The 15,434-nt window shown below is 42.5% G+C and overlaps 1 protein-coding gene across 7 annotated transcripts in view; it reads right to left on the bottom strand.

Moving 5' to 3' along the window:
- Positions 1 to 15,434, bottom strand: part of Wdr76 (WD repeat domain 76) — a 40,841-nt gene that overhangs the window by 25,239 nt on the left and 168 nt on the right. For 2 of the 7 annotated variants that reach the window (XM_040746160.1, XM_013112406.3), the window contains exons 2-3: positions 6,382 to 6,759; positions 949 to 1,041 (exon numbers count right to left, since the gene is read on the bottom strand). In XM_040746160.1, coding sequence (XP_040602094.1) covers positions 949 to 1,041; positions 6,382 to 6,528 — 240 coding nt within the window. In that variant the 5' untranslated portion in view covers positions 6,529 to 6,759. The other 5 variants (XM_005068446.4, XM_013112404.3, XM_040746159.1 and 2 more) reach the window with 5 other exon arrangements.

Below are 15,434 nucleotides of genomic sequence, written 5' to 3'. Positions count from 1 at the left end.
ACCACACCTCACAACCATCAATACTGGGGATCTGATGCCCTCTTCTGGCATAAAGGTGTACATGCAGATAAAGCACTATTCATAAAGCTAATCATTTTTTTAAAAAAGAATTAAATATTAAGTCCAACTGGAAACCTTTTAGTTAATGTTGGGTTTTTTGTTTGTTTGTTTGTTTGTTTTTTTAGATAGTTTCATGTAGCCCAGACTGACCTCAAACTTACTATGTATGACCTAGAAATACTATTGTTCAGAGGCTGGGGAGATGACTCAGTGGTTAAGAGTACTGGCTGCTCTTCCAGAAAACCCGGAATTAATTCCCAGCACCCACATGGTAACTCACGACTGACTATAACTCTAGTTCCAAGGAATCTGACACCCTCACACAGACATACATGTAGGTAAAACACCAATAAAACAGGAAAATTTAAAAAAAGAAAGAAATACTATTATCTAGTTTCCTTCTACCTCTCAAGTTCCGAGAGTTCAGCATACATACAACACCCACCAGCAGGCTCACAAAAGTGTCTTAGCAGGGCACACAAAGAAAAACAAGCGCATGCCTTTAATCCTAGAATTTAGGAGACACAGGCAGGCAGATCTCTTGAGTTCAAGGCCAGACTGGTCTACAGAGTAAACTACAGGATAGCCAGGGATACACAGACACCCTGTCTTTAAATAAACAAAAGGATGGATGGATGGATGGATGAAGAAGGAAAGCCAAGCTGGATGTGGTGGTGCACCCCTTTAATCTCAGCACTCAGAAGTTGGGAGCAGACATGTCACTGTAAATTCAAGGCTAGCCTGGTTTACACAGTGAGGTCCAGGGAGACTCTGTCTCAAAACAGTAGGAGAAAGACAATAACCACAAAACCAACTAACCTTATACCACTATGGAAAATCATTACCTAATTATCTCATCTTGGTTTTCATTACAAACTCCATACATACCTCAGATAACTGAAGGGAAGCAAAAAAGTTTGCATTCTCTCTGATGTTCTTCAATCTCTTCCTTTCATAAGGTGACAATCCTGAAAACTCATCCTAGAAAATACACCCCCCCAAAAAAATCACACATTAATAGCAAAAATAACACACAAAACCAAATTCTTCAATCTCTACCCAGATATTTCCTTTCAAACTGCACAGAACCTCTAATTATTTCATGTTATCTAACAAACAGCTCATAATCTTTGCTGGAGAGGACATTAAAAGAATCTGAACCCACATGGTTATAAGATTGTGGTGGTGCACATCTTTGACCCCAGCACTAGGGAGGCAGAAGCAGACAGATCTCTATGAGTTTGAAGTCAGCTTGATCTCTATAATGAATTCCAGGACAGCCAAGGGCTATGTAGAAAGACTCAGCCTCCCAAAAAAAAAAAAAAAAAGTAATCTAGAATCAGCAGCCAAATGCCATGCCCTTATAGCAAACTATTTCCCTAGCAGCCAAAAGCTATCTTTATTAAGAAATAATAATAGCCAGGCAGTGGTGGCGTATGCCTTTAATCCCAGCATTCAGGAGTCAGAGGCAAGTGGATCTCTGGGTTTGAGCCCAGCCTGCTTTACAGAGTGCGGTCCATAACAGCCAGAGCCATTACACAAAGAAACCCCGTCTCGAATAATAACAAAAGATGGAGGAGGAGGAGGAGGAGGAGGAGGAGGAGGAGGAGGAGGAGAAATTAATAATAATAAAAATAAAACCTCCATTTTAAAAAAAGTTAATAAATGGATGTATGGGTGGTTCACACCTGCAATCTTAGCACTGGATGGCAAAGACAGGAGGTTCTTTGGGTTCATGACAGCCAGTGTAGACATCAATGAACTCTATGTTCAGTAAGAGACCTTGTCTCAAAAAGTAAGGTGAAGATCTATAGAGAAAGCCACTGAATGTCAACTTCTGATCTCCATACATACACATACAGAACCTGTACACACACATGTATGAGCCTCGCACAAAACATTCTGAGTTAGCTGTAATAATATATACCTGTGATCTCAACTCTTCAAGAGCTAGAGGCCAACACAGGGGCTGAAGAGCTGTTTGTTTACAACTTTGCCTAAAACATACAAAGCCTTGGGTTCAGTCCCAAGCACTGGAAAACACTATGCATAAGCACAGCATTTGGGAAGTAGAGATAAAGACCAGAAGTTTAAGGTTACCCTTGGCCACATTCCAGGTTCACGCCCAACCTAGGACAAAGAGACCTGTCTCCAAAAACAACAAAAAGGACAAATTTTTAAAGAAAATTTAGGGCCTAGGGATTAGCCCAGTGGGAAAGCAAGTATTTAGCATATTCAAGCCCTGGGTCCAATCCAAGCACCACAGGAAAACCAGGCATAGTGGCACATGCCTGTGATCCTAGTAAGAGAATCAGGAGTTCAAAGCCAGCCTGGACTTCATGAAATTTGCTCTCAAAAACCAAACACCAGGAAGACTAGATAGCTCAGCAGTCAAAAGCACATGTCACCAAGTCTGAGGACCTGAGTTCAATTCTTGGGACCCACATGGTGAAAGAACCTTCTCCAGCAAGTATGTACAACCACTCTGCCCACACTCTGTGTGTGTGTGTGTGTGTGTGTGTGTGTGTGTGTGTGTGTGTGTGTGTGTGTGTGTGTGTGTGTGTGTGTGCTGGTTATGAGGTCCTCTCAAAGATCACTAAGAATTGTTAACTATTCTTGCAGAGCACCCGAGTTCAGTTCTCGGCAGCCATATTGGAAAGCTCATAGCTACCTATATTTCTAGCTCTGGACTCCTCAAAAACTCAAAACTCACTCTCTCTGTCTCTCTCTGTCTCTGTCTGTCTGTCTGTCTCTGTCTCTGTCTCTCTCGCGCTCTCTCTCTCTCTCTCATAATGAAAAGTTTTCAAAAAAATTAAAATAGCCTGAGCGTGGTAAGAATCCAAAAGATTCCTCAGACTGTACATAAGTGTGCACACACAATATCTAAAACAATAAAAAATAAATCTTCAAAAGAAATAGCCTGAGCATGGTAGCACAAGTCTTTATGCCAGCACACAGGAGGCAGAAGCAGGCAGATCTCTCTGAATTTTAGACTAGCCTAATCTACACATGGAGCTCCAGGGCAGCCAAGGCTACAAACACTCCACCTCAAAAGAAAAAAGAAGTGGCCAGTCAGCGGTGGAGCAACGGTTTCAAAGCTACACTGAGAAACCCTGTCTTGAAAAGCAAACAAACTGATCTTTACACAGTGTTGTTTACTAACACACAGCACTATTAGAATTCCAACAGTTTTCAGACCAGAATTAGGTCTTTGCCATCTCCTCTGATCCGTGACAGTCCCTCAGTCTTTCATGTCCTTAACACTTTTAAGAATGGATGGCACTTTGGATATTTCTCAATTTGGGTTGTCTGGTATTTTTTCGTGGTTAGATTATGTTTTGTTTTGCTTTTTTTTCTTTGTTGCTACAGTGTCTTGGGACTGTAGGCCTGCATGACTACTACTGGTTCTGTTTTTTTGGTTAGACTATCTCCAATTTTTTGTTTGTTTTTGAAGCAAGATTTCTCTCTGTAATCCTGGCTGTCCTAGAACTCAGTCTGTATACCAGGCTGGCCTGAAATTGAGAGATTCACTTGCCTCTGCCTCCCTAGTATCCAGCTTAAATTTTTTTTTGTTTGTTTAAAAAAAAATGTCAGGTGTGGTGGCTCGTGGCTTTAATCCCAGTACTCAGAAGGCAGAGGCAGGTGGATCTCTGAGTTCAAGGCCAGCCTAGTCTACAAAGCTGAGTTCCAGGACAGGCAGGGCAATACAGAGAAAACCTGTCTCAAAAAAGAAAAAAAACAAAACCAGAAACCAGGAATGTAGTTCTAGTGGTAGAGTGCTTACCTAGCATGAGCCCTGGGTTCAATCCCCAGAACATACAGCCGGTGTGATGACATTCACAGCATGTACCTACCTGTACTCTCAGCCCTGAGAGCTAAAGTCAGAGGATGAGAGCAGGCTACGGTTTTTGTTGTTGTTGTTGTTTTGGGGGGCTTTATAATACAGGGTTTCTCTGTGTAGTTCTGTAGACCAGGCTGGTCTGGAACTCATAGAGATCTGCCTGCCTCTACCTCCCGAGAGCCATTACTAAAGGCGCATGCCACCACCTCGAAAGCAGGCTGTCTTATGGTTGTGAGCCACCATGTGGTTGCTGGGAATTAACTTAGAACTTCTGGAAGAGTAGCCAATGCACTTAACCTCTGAGACATCTCTCCAGCACCCAAGAAATTCTTTTTATTAAATTTATCTATTTATTTATTTGTATGTATATGTGTGGGCATACATTCAAAGGTCTCAGAGTATAGTTTTCAGGAGTCTGTTTTCTTTCCACCATGAAAGCCCTGGGAATCAAACTCAGTCTTCAGCCTTGGCAGAAAATACCCTCACTCCCTGAACAATCTCACCAGCTACAAGAACTGTTTTTGAGGTTGATCTTTTTTGTTTTTCAGATGATCTCACTTGTAGCACTGATTGGTCTAGGACTCACTATGTAGACCAGGCTGGCACTGAACTTGCATCTATCTTGAAAGTGCTGGGATGAAAATATGCACCATTATACCAAACTTAGCTATTATTTTGCTTGTTGGCTGTGGTAATATATGTTGAACCTGAGGCCTCTCATTTGCTAGGCAAGACTGAGGCAAGAGAATCAAGAGTTTGAGAATAACCTGGGCTACATTGTGAGTTCCAGGCCAGCTTGAGCTACTAAATGAAACCGTGCTGGAAGAGGGGGCCATCAATTCTTTGTTAAAAAAAAAAAAAACTAGTAGAAAGATTGAGAGATATAAATTCACAAATGTTCTCAGAAAATAAAATAATTCTATACTTTCTGTCCAAGGCTCTTACATAATGGGAGGGGGGTATAAGACTAAACACTACTCCTAAAGCGCAGCAAAACCTTAGTCACTCTACTCCAAAGAGAGGCTGCTCAAGGGCAGTGCTTGTGTAGCATGCACAAACCCTGTGCTCAATCCTCCAGCACTTTAATGAAAAATAACGGTGACAATAACAAGAGAACAAGCTAGAGAGCCACGTGATTACAAGTTATCTTAGCCAGGCATGGTATGGTGGTGCAGCAATCCCAGATAATATATAGGCTGACACAAAAGGACCTAAGGTTCCATGGCCAACCTGGCCACTTGTAAGACCCTGCTTCAAAACAGTATCTCACTGGTACATTGCTTCCCTAGTGGTAAATTAACATTGTATCTTAGTTTGTCTTTAAACAAAGAAGAAAAATGTATCTTAAGTCACTAGAACCACTTAAACATCTCTATTGCTATAGTTTCTATTCCTTATATCCAAACAAAAATAAGCATTATGTTAACCTCATATCCAGTAGTCTTAGTTTAAAACATAATTTAATCCAGCGGTTCTCCAAGTACAATCCCAGACCAATAGTATTTATCAGTGCCTGTAAGAAACTAAGGCAAACGGGTGGTGGTTGTGCATGCCTTTAATCCTGTTACTTGGGAGGTAGAGGCAGGAGGATCCCTGTGAGTTGAAGGCCATTCAGGTCTACAAAGTGAATTCCAGAACAGCCATGACACAGAGAAACCCTTTCTCAGAAAATGAAAAGGAAACTATAAAAACAACCAAGCAAGGTGGTACACACTTTAATTCCAGCATTTAGAACATCTTTAATCCCAGCAGTTGGGAGGAAGAGGCCAATGTGATCCACATTGCAAGTTCCAGGCCAGCCTTTGCTACATAGTAAAAAAAAAAAAAAAAAAACAAAAACACACACACAAACAAACAAAAACCCATTTAATTAATTATATTTAATTTCCAGGATGGCACACACCTGTAATCCCAGCACTTAAAAGGGAAAGGCAAGGAGATTGCAAGTTGGAGGTTAACCTGGGTTATGTAACAAGATTCAGTCTCAAAAACTAAAAATTAAACTGAGCACTGGTAGCCTGTCTTTAATCCAGTACTAAAGAGGCAGAGGCAGGGGCAGGTGGATCTCCATTAAGTTTAAGGCCAGCCTGGTCTACAGAGCTAGTTCTAAGACAGTCAAGGCTACAGAGAAACCCTGTCTTGAAAAACAAAATAATGATAACAAAAAAATTTAATTAAAATTAAACACAAGAAAATTTACATTACATTAAAAGGCTTACAAGATGGTTCATCGGGCAAAAGTTCTCATGTTCGTGCCTGAGAACCTTCTTTTTATTCCTATAACCGCTATACCGGGACACATACATGCACACTCCTATGCAGACACACACAAGCACATGCATACTACACGGAACACTTTTTTAAATGTACATTAGATAGTAAAACAGATTTTGCTGGGGATCCTTCGCCACCTTAGCTTTCAGAACTTCTCATTTCAAAATGAGAAGACAATCAGCACATCAGCACTCAGTAACACTTACCAGGCCGGGTGCACTGTCTTCACCACTGCTCCCCATGTCTACACAGAGAGCCGCCGACTCTGCTGTGCTCCTGGGTCTCGGCTCCCGTTCGGCATCCACAGGTGGCTTCAGCAGAAGGGACTCTGTCTTGGAAGATACAGCCTTCATCTTTGACGTTAAAGCCTCTCTACAAGTTTTCTTCCCGTCAGTCTTCTCGCGAGCCACCGCATTGTTAGAATTACTTTCAAACGGAGATGTGGACAACTTAAATAGTGCTAGCTTGGAATTGCTGAGTGAAAATGGAGAGAGATAAACCTCAGCTGTTTTCCCTGAAGTTGTAGTATGTATTGGTCTCAAAGAAGTATAAGCACTATTTCCATTTTCTTTATATTCATTCACCTAGTGGGGCGATAAAGGAAAGGAGTATTAGAAATCCCAGATCCTATGTTCCTCCTTACAAAACACTAAGCAAATCTGCAAAAGCAAATCTAACTCCTACTTCAAAGTGACATGATTCAAACTGGTGACGTTAGGAAATTTTTCCCTCCTCCAAAATCTGGATATTTAATTCTCTAACCTGAATGGAATCACTGAAGGCATACTTCTTAATCCTAAGTCTGTAACTGAGATAATTACTAGGAATTACTTAAAGCTGGCAGTAACTGCTACAAAGTAAAGGCAGGGAACAAGAGGAAAGGGCCCCAAGACCCATCCTAAGGTTTCGGAATTGTTTTTGTTGTTGTTGTCGTTAGGGAAAGCGTGGGAGGTCTGACCTAGCCCTGGCTGGCCTAGAGCTCTCTGTGTAGACCAGGCTGGCCTCAGACTCTGAGTACCACCTGCCTCTGCCTCCAGAGTGATGGGATTAAAGGCAAACCTACCGTTATTTCTGGAGTTGGTAGGAAACTTTCCTCAACTCTTTAACGACCTAATTTTCTCTTTGAAGGAAAAAAAAACAACAAGAATCACAGCATTTCCTTGGCGTCAGGTGCCAGTGTGTAGCAGATCCCTCCCGGGCCGAATCAGGTCTCACCTGCACCTGGGGACACTGTTTGGAGCCCGCCTTTTTCTCAGCTTCTGCGTCGCACCCAGACATCTTTCTGCCCCTGAGCAGCTGGGCTCTTCCCGAGAGAACGTAGGCGGGATTGGGCGGGGCCTCGCCTGACACGTGCAGCCCCGGGGGAGGAGCCTCCGCGGTCTGGGAGGAAGTGCAATCGGGACTACCTGGGCCAAAAGGCCCTTAGGCGCTTTTTTTGTTTTGTATCCTTGATTGCTACCTGCTCTGCCCATGCAGATAGTCTACCGCTAATCCTGCAGCTCACCTTTCGGGTTGGACTGGCTGACAGCAAACTCCAAGAATCCACCTGTTTCCACCCCCTCAATCCAGGGCTCCCCTCCCCCCAGGGTGCCACAGGCACGAAAAAAAAACGCTCTAGCGCTAGCTAGCCTCCTAATCCTACTGCCTCAGCTCCCTGAATGTGGGATCCAGGATCCCAATTAGGTTCTGTAATATTGAGACTAGTAGTTCCCAGAGATCCTCCTTTGAAAAATACTGGCTCGTTAGCTTAGAAAAACACCAGACCTCTGATTTGCATCATGACCCTGAAAAAGATCCATAGCCTCATAAATGCCATAAGGACTGGAAAACAAATGAACATAAAAATCAATAAGCAGCCTGGAAAAAATGACAGTCGGTAAAGCGCTTGCGTTAGGACCTCACTTTGATTCCCAGCATCGCATCTAAAAAGCTGGGGTTATAATTCCAGTAGAGGTGAGGCCAGAAAAGTGGAGTTTTGAGGCTTCGTGGCTACTAACCAGACTAACCTAAACACAGAGCCCCGGGTCACAAAACCAACAGGGGCCAGAGAGATGACTCAACAGGTAAGGATACCCTGCTATGCAAGCTAGTGGTTTTACTTTGATTCCCAGAGCCCACATATAAAGACGATTTTTCATTGCTCTTCTGTTATCTTCATAGGACCATCAAGGCACACACCATACATACCAATAATCATAAAAATAAGAATTTTTTAAGATGGATAGCTCCTGAGGAAGGATATCCTTGTGCATGCTGCAACACCAATGCACAACCCCTTCGCCCGCCCACCCAGATGTTCACACACCATACACACAATGTCAACATTCAACCTTTACTTCTGCCAACTTCCTTGCAATATCACTACCAGGAAATTACCCGACTGCTACTGTATTTTTTAAACTGTAATAAGGGGAGCAGCTAAGCATCATAGCCCATGTCTATCATCCCTAATTTGAGATGTGGATGCAGGAGGATCAGGAATTCAAAGTTGTCATCAGCTATATAGGCAGTTCAAGGGAGGCCTGAGTTACATGAACCCCATCTCAAAATAAGAAGGGGAATAAAGATAAAAAAAAAAGAGCCAGGCGTTGGTGGCCCACACCTTTAATCCCAGCACTCAGGAGGCAGAGGCAGGCGGATCTCAGTGAGATTGAGGCCAGCCTGGTCTACAGAGGGAGTTCCAGGACAGCCTCCAAAACAATACAGAGAAACCCTGTCTTGAAAAACCAAAAAAAAAAAAAAAAGGGGGGGGGGACACATATATGGTGGTTGTTTCTAATAACTGATAACGTTGGTTTAAATTGCACTTGGTGGTTTTCTGGCCCACCTTCCAGTGCCCTGCTCGGAACCTCCTGAGGCCTGGGGAACCCATCCCACGGGTCCAGCCCATCCAGAGACTGCCAGCGACCTGACCCTGCCTCTACCCACTGGAAGAGGTAAGGTTGGACCTGTTTGCAACCAGCCTTCCAGTACCCTGCTCAGAGCCTCCTGAGGCTTGGGGCCTGCACAAACGTGGAACCTATCCAGGGGGAATAGCCCATCCAGGATCTGCCAACATCCTGCCTCCACCCTAGGTAAGAGGAGAGCCATCTGAGAATTGGACTGGTTTGCACCCACCAGGAGAAGAGGAGACTCCTGCATCCACTGTAAGAAGGGATGGGAAGAAGAAAATATAAAAACACATTCAACAGAAAAACCAATATGACACCACCAGTCTTGGGACTCTACACCAGCAAGACCTGAACATCCCAATGCAGATGAAACAGAAGAGAATGATCTTAAAAACAACTTCATGAAAATGACAGAGGCCCTCAAAGAGGATATGAGAAAATCCCTTAAAGAAATGGAAGAAAAAGCAAACCAAAAAATACAAGAAATCAATAAATCTCTTAAAGAAAGCAAAGAAAAAACAAACAGATGAAGGAAACAATTCAAACAGTTCAAGACATGGAAACTGAAAGAGACAATAAATAAAACACAAACTGAGGAAATGCTAGAAATAGAAAAGCTGGGTAAATGATCAGGAAGAACAGATGCAAGCATAACCAACAGAATACAAGAGATGGAAGAGAGATTCTCAGGCACTGAAGACACACTAGGAGAAATAGATTCATTGACCAAAGAAAATCTTAAGTCCAAAGAATCCCAGACCAAAGAAAATCTTAAGTCCAAAGAATCCCTAACACAAAATATCCAGGAAATATGGGACACTGTGAAAACACCAAACCTAAGAATAATAGGCATAGAAAAAGGTGAAGAAACCCACCTCAAAGGGGCAGAAAACATATTCAACAAAATCATAGAAGAACACTTTCCCAACCTAAAGAAAGACATGCCAATGAAAGTACAAGAAGCTTACAGAACACCAAATAGAGTGGGCCACAAAAAAAAAGTCCCCTTGACACATAATAAAACCCCAAACATACAGAATAAAGAAACACTATTAAGAGAGTGAAAGGAAAAAGACCAAGTAACATATAAAGGTAAACCTATCAGAATTACATGCGACTTCTCTGAAACTCTGAAAGCCAGAAGGTCCTGGGTAGATATTCTAGGAACATTAAAAAGACCAGCCCATATACCCAGCAAAGCTTTCAATCACTGTAGATGGAGAAAGCAAGATATTCCATGACAAAACCAGATTTAAAGAATACATATTCACTAATCCAGCTCTACAGAAAGTTCTGGAAGGAAAACTCCAACCAAAGGAACTTAAATACACGCACAAAAACATAGGCAATAGATAATCCCACTTTACCAACAGCCAAAAGACAAAGGGGGTAGAAATCCACACACAATACCAACAACAACAACAAATCCAAAACAAACAAACAAGAATGAACAATCAATGGTCATTAATATCCCTCAATATTAATGGTCTTAACTCACCTATAAAAAGACACAGGCTAACAGAATGGATATGAAGACAGAATCCATCTTTCTACTGTATAAAAGAAACACACCTCAACTTTAAAGACAGATGATGCCTCAGAGTTAAGGGTTGGGAAAAGATTTTCCAATCAAATGGACCCAAGAAACAAGCGGGTGTAGCAATCCTAATATCTAACAAATTAGACTTTAAACTAAAAGTAGTCAAAAGAGATGAAGAAGGCCAGGCGTTGATGGCACACACCTTACATAAGTGACCCGAAAATTCTACCTACAGCTGACAAACACCTTCAGCAAAATGGCAGGATACAAGATTAACTCAAAAAAATCAGTAGCCCTATTATATACAGATGATAAACGGGCTGAGAAAGAAATCAGAGAAACATCACCCTTTACAATTGCCACAAAAAAACATAAAATACCTAACTAACCAAACAAGTGAAAGACCTGTATAACAAGAACTTTGAGTCTTTAAAGAAAGAAATCAAAGAAGATACCAGAAAATGGAAAGATCTCCCATGCTTTTGGATAGGTAGGATCAACATAGTAAAAATGGCAATCTTGCCAAAAGCAATATACAGATTCAATGCAATCCCCACCAAAATCCCAGCACAATTCTTCAAAGAACTTGAAAGAACAATTCTCAACTTTATATGGAAAAACAAAAGACCCAGGATAGCCAAAACAACCCTGTACAATAAGGAACGTCCAGAGGCATCACCATCCCTGACTTCAAGCTCTATTATAAAGCTATAGTCCTGAAAACAGCTTGGTATTAGCACAAAAATAGACACGTAGACCAATGGAATCGAATTGAACACCCTGATATTAACCCACACACCTACAGGCACCTGATTTTTGACAAAGAAACTAAAATTATACAATGGAAAAAAGATAGCATCGTCAACAAATGGTGCTGGCATAACTGGAGGCTGGCATGTAGAAGACTGCAGATAGATCCATGTCTATCGCCATGCACAAAACTTAAGCCCAAATGGATCAAAGACCTCAAAATAAATCCAGTCACACTGAACCTCTTAGAAGAGAAAATGGGAGGTACCCTTGAATGAACTGTTACAGGAACCACTTCCTGAACATAACATGAGTAGCACAGACACTGAGATCAACAATTAATAAATGGGACCTCCTGAAACTAAGAAGCTTCTGTAAGGCGAAGTACATAGTCAACAAGACAAAACAGCAGTCCACAGAATGGGAAAAGAGGTTTCTCTGTATTGTTTTGGAGGCTGTCCTGGAACTCACTCTGTAGACCAGGCTGGCCTCGAACTCACAGAGATCCGCCTGCCTCTGCCTCCCCAGTGCTGGGATTACAGGCGTGCGCCACCAACGCCCGGCTTAGAACAAATCTTAAAAGAAAAAAATGGTGATCATAACCAGGAATGGTAGCTCACAGCTTTAATTCCAACACTTGGGTGGTAGGGATAGGTGGATCTGTTAGTTCAAGTCCAGCCTGGTCTACCTACTTACTGAGTTCCAGCTCAGCCAGGGTTGTATAGTGAGATCCTGTTTTAAAATAACCAAAAAGCAACAACAAAAGAATTGCTGATCAGAACTGAAGTATCTTTTTTATAATTTTATGTGTATGGGTGTTTTGCCTGCATGTATGTCTTAGTGACAAGCACCTTTACCTGCTGAACCTACTTCGTATTTTTACATTTTAAAAAAAAATAATAATTTTCTCCCTTCTCTTTCCTCCCTCCAACCTTTCCTGCCCCTCAAATTCATGACCGCTGTTTCATGTATATAATATAAATATAATTTTCTCGGCCGGGCAGTGGTGGTGCACGCCTTTAATCCCAGCACTCGGGAGGCAGAGGCAGGTGGATCTCTGTGAGTTCGAGGCCGGGCTGGACCGATAGCCTCCAAAACAATACAGAGAAACCCTGTCTCGTAAAAACCAAAAAAAAAAAAAAGTGGGGTACAGAGCTAGAGAATTCTCAATAGAGGAGTCTAAAATGGCTGTAAGACACTTAAGAAAGTGTTCAACATCCTTAACCATCAGAGAAATGCAAATCAAAACAATTCTGAGATACCATCTTGCTCCTGTCAGAATGGCTAAAATCAAAAACACCAATGACAGTTTATGCTGGAGAGGATATGGAGAAAGGGGAACACTCCTCCACTGCTGGTGGGAAGCCACTTGGAGATCAGTATGGCGGTTCTTCAGGAAATTGGGAATCAGTCTACCACTCTTAGGCATATACCCAAACAATACGCATTCATACAACAAGGACACCTGTTCAATTATGTTCATAGCAGCATTATTTGAAACAGTCAGAACCTGGAAGCAACCTAGATGCCCCTCAACCAAAGAACGGATAAAGAAAATGTGGTACATTTACACAATGGAGTACTACTCAGGGGAAAAAAAAAAACAATTGAATCTTGAAATTGGCAGGCAAATGGATGGAACTAGAAGAAACCATCCTGAGTGAAGTAACCCAGTCACAAAAAGACAAAACATGGTATGTACTCACTCATATATGGATTTTAGACATACAGCAAAGAATTACCAGCCTACAATCCACACTGCCAGAGAAGCTAGGAAACAAGGAGGACCCTAAGAGAGACATACATGGTCGCCCCCCCCAACCGAAGGGAAAAGGACAAGATCTCCTGAGCTAATTGGGAGTAAGGGGGAGGGGAGAGGGAGTTAGGAGAATGAGAAGGGGAGAAGAGAAAGGAGAGGAGGACATGAGGGAGCAGGAAGGATAGAGCAGAGCAAGAAAAGAGACACCATAATAGAGGGAGCCATTATAGGTTAAAGAGAGATCTGGCACTAGCGAAATGTCCAGAGATCTACAATGATGACCCCCAACTAACAATTTAAGCAATGGTAGAGAGGCTACCTTAAATGCCCTTCCCCGAAATGAATGAGATTGATGACTACCTTATATACCATCCTAGAGCCTTCATCCAGTAGCTGATGGAAGTAGAAGCAGACACCCACAGTTAAACACTGAGCTGAACTCTTGGAATCCAGCTGCAGACAGGGAGGAGTGATGAGCAAAGGGGTCAAGACCAGGCTGGGGAAACCCACAGAGACAGCAGACATGAACAAGGGGGAGCTCATGGACCCCAAACTGATAGCTGGGAAACAAGCATAGGACTGATCCAGACCCCTTGAATGTGTATGTCAGTTTGGAAGTCTGGGCAATCTATGGGCCTCTGGTAGTGGATCAGTATTTATCCCTAGTACACGAATGGAATTTGGGAGCCCACTCTACATAGAGGGTTACTCTCTCAGCCTAGACACACGGGGGGGGGGGTCTAGGCCTTGCTCCATATGATATGACAAACTTTGAAGATTCCCCATGGAAGGCCTCACCCTCCCTGACAAACAGAAAGGGAAATGGCTTTAAAAACTTGCTGTAATTTCTGCTCGGGGTTCACTCCTTCCCAAGGCTGCTGAACCCCTGCGCCTCGGCTTAATAAAAATCGTCTTGCATTTTGCAACGAACTTCGGCTCCCTGGTGGTCTTTGTGGTGAGGGTCCTGAGAGAAAGACTGAAGGGTCTTTCAATCTCAGCTCTAGGCAAATGAACAAAGGAGGATCAGAACTTCAAGGTCATCCTCCACTATTTTGAGAGAGGCCAGATCTGAATATATAATGTCTGAAGTTTAAAAAAAAAAGTCATAGTGGTGACACACGCCTTTAATCCCAGCACTGGGGGGGGGCCGAGGATCTCTGTGAGTTCTGGTTTACAGAGTGAGTTCCAGGACATGCTCCAAAGCTACAGAGAAGCCCTGTCTTGAAAAACCAAAAAAAAAAAAAAAAAGAGGGGGGGTGGCTAAACACATCAGAATGTGAGCATTACCAAAAAAGATTTCTATACACTGTCTTTCATAAAGTCAGGGCCTTATTAAGTCTTTTTCTTGGATTCCCCTGAGTTGCCATGAACCAACCAGCTCCCTATGTAATTCCCTACTCCAAGCTGAGTCTCACTCAGAACAGTCAAGTGCTATACTGCTGAGCTGCACATCCAGCTCAGAAACATAAACTTTGGGACTAATAAGTTCATAATGTAAAATTTCTCTTTTTTTTTTTTGTTTTGTTTTGTTTTTTGAAACAGGGTTCCTCTGTGTAACAGCCCTAGCTGTCCTGAAACTAGCTCTGTAGACCAGGCTGGCCCCGAATTCACAGAGATCCACCTGCCTCTGCCTCTAGAGTGCTGGGATTAAAGGTGTGCACCACCAACGCACGGTTTCATAATATAAAATTTCTATATTCAGTGAAGTGACACAACTGTGTGTATAACCCTAGCAACTCCGAAATCGAGGATGGAAAACATGCCAAAAACAAAACAAAACACCTGCCTGGGCAACACAGCAAAACACAGTCTCAAAAGTAAAAGAATAAAGATTTCCTTTTAAAGCTTTTCTAGTGCTTAGGCTTCGTCCTTGTTTGTTAATTGTAAGCCCTCACTAATTTAAAGTTTGCCAATTTCCTGTCTTCAACCAGCAAGAGCCCAAGTGAAATAATTTGACAATTATATTAGTAGCACCTTCAAAATCCTCTGTAATATAGTACTCCCAGATTGTTCACTTTGTAGACCAGACTAGCTTCAATCTCTCGGAGATCCGCCCGCTTCAGCCTCCCGAGTGTGCTCCAACCAACAGATGGCCCCTAAGGGATTTTTTTTTTTAAGGCAAGGTCTCATTCTGATGCCCAGACTGGCCTCCAAAACGCGGCAATCCTGTTTCAGCCTACCAGATGCTAGGATGACAAACATGACCCACATACCCGGTTCAAACCCTACACTTCTGAAGTTTCAACAATATGCAAACAGCCCCTCACTATCTGCTCCGTTTCCCCAAAGAATAACAAATGAAACCTTTAAGGGAGAACC

Source organism: Mesocricetus auratus, unplaced genomic scaffold (genome assembly GCF_017639785.1).
Source record: "Mesocricetus auratus isolate SY011 unplaced genomic scaffold, BCM_Maur_2.0 Super-Scaffold_100004, whole genome shotgun sequence".
NCBI lineage: Eukaryota > Metazoa > Chordata > Mammalia > Rodentia > Cricetidae > Mesocricetus > Mesocricetus auratus.
This window is presented reverse-complemented; position numbering and strand designations above follow the sequence as displayed.